The 580-nt window shown below is 68.8% G+C and overlaps 1 protein-coding gene across 1 annotated transcript in view; it reads right to left on the minus strand.

The window, feature by feature from the left end:
* Positions 1-4: 4 nt before the first annotated feature.
* Positions 5-580, minus strand: part of LOC103916197 (EVI5-like protein) — a gene marked incomplete at its 3' end in the record, with an annotated part of 12,826 nt that continues 12,250 nt past the window's right edge. The window contains exon 11 of the mRNA XM_009323157.1: positions 5-168. Within this exon, the coding sequence (XP_009321432.1) occupies positions 5-168 (164 nt within the window). The remainder of the gene's footprint in view (positions 169-580) is intronic.

Here is a 580-nt window from a genome sequence, read left to right on the forward strand (position 1 = left end):
CTGCAGGTTCTCGGTGGCCGAGGTGCAGCGTTGCTTCCCCCCCGCCAGCTCCCGCTTGATGATGTAGTTCTCCTCCGCCTCCTGCGCCCGTGTCACCTGGCCCTGGGGACAGCGGGGATGCGTCACCACCATGGCGCGGCGCGCCCGGTTCTCCCCCACAGCGTGGCACTGGGAGGGGTGTGGTGGTAGCGGTGGGGACAAGGGGGTGACGCTGGGGACAGGAGGTGACGCTGGGGACATGGGATGACGCTGGGGTCAAGGGGGTGACACCAGGGACGAGGGGTGATACCAGTCCCGCAGCGGGTGAGGCTGGGGACAAGGGCACGACACTGGGGACAAGGGGGCGATGCCAGCCCCACAGCAAGGCCAGGGATGAAGGGGTGACGCCAGTCCCCCCCAGCAGGTGACAGCAGGGACGAGGGGGTGACACCAGAGTGATGCTGGCCCTGTGGTGGGTGACACCAGCCCTGTGGCGGGTGACACTGGGGGCAAGGGGGGGGTGACACAGGGGAAAAGGAGGTGATGCCAGCCCCACGTCAGGTGACACCAAGAAGGGGGGGACACCAGCCCTGGGGGGGGG

The sequence above is a fragment of the Pygoscelis adeliae genome, unplaced genomic scaffold (genome assembly GCF_000699105.1).
Source record: "Pygoscelis adeliae isolate BGI_AS28 unplaced genomic scaffold, ASM69910v1 Scaffold784, whole genome shotgun sequence".
NCBI lineage: Eukaryota > Metazoa > Chordata > Aves > Sphenisciformes > Spheniscidae > Pygoscelis > Pygoscelis adeliae.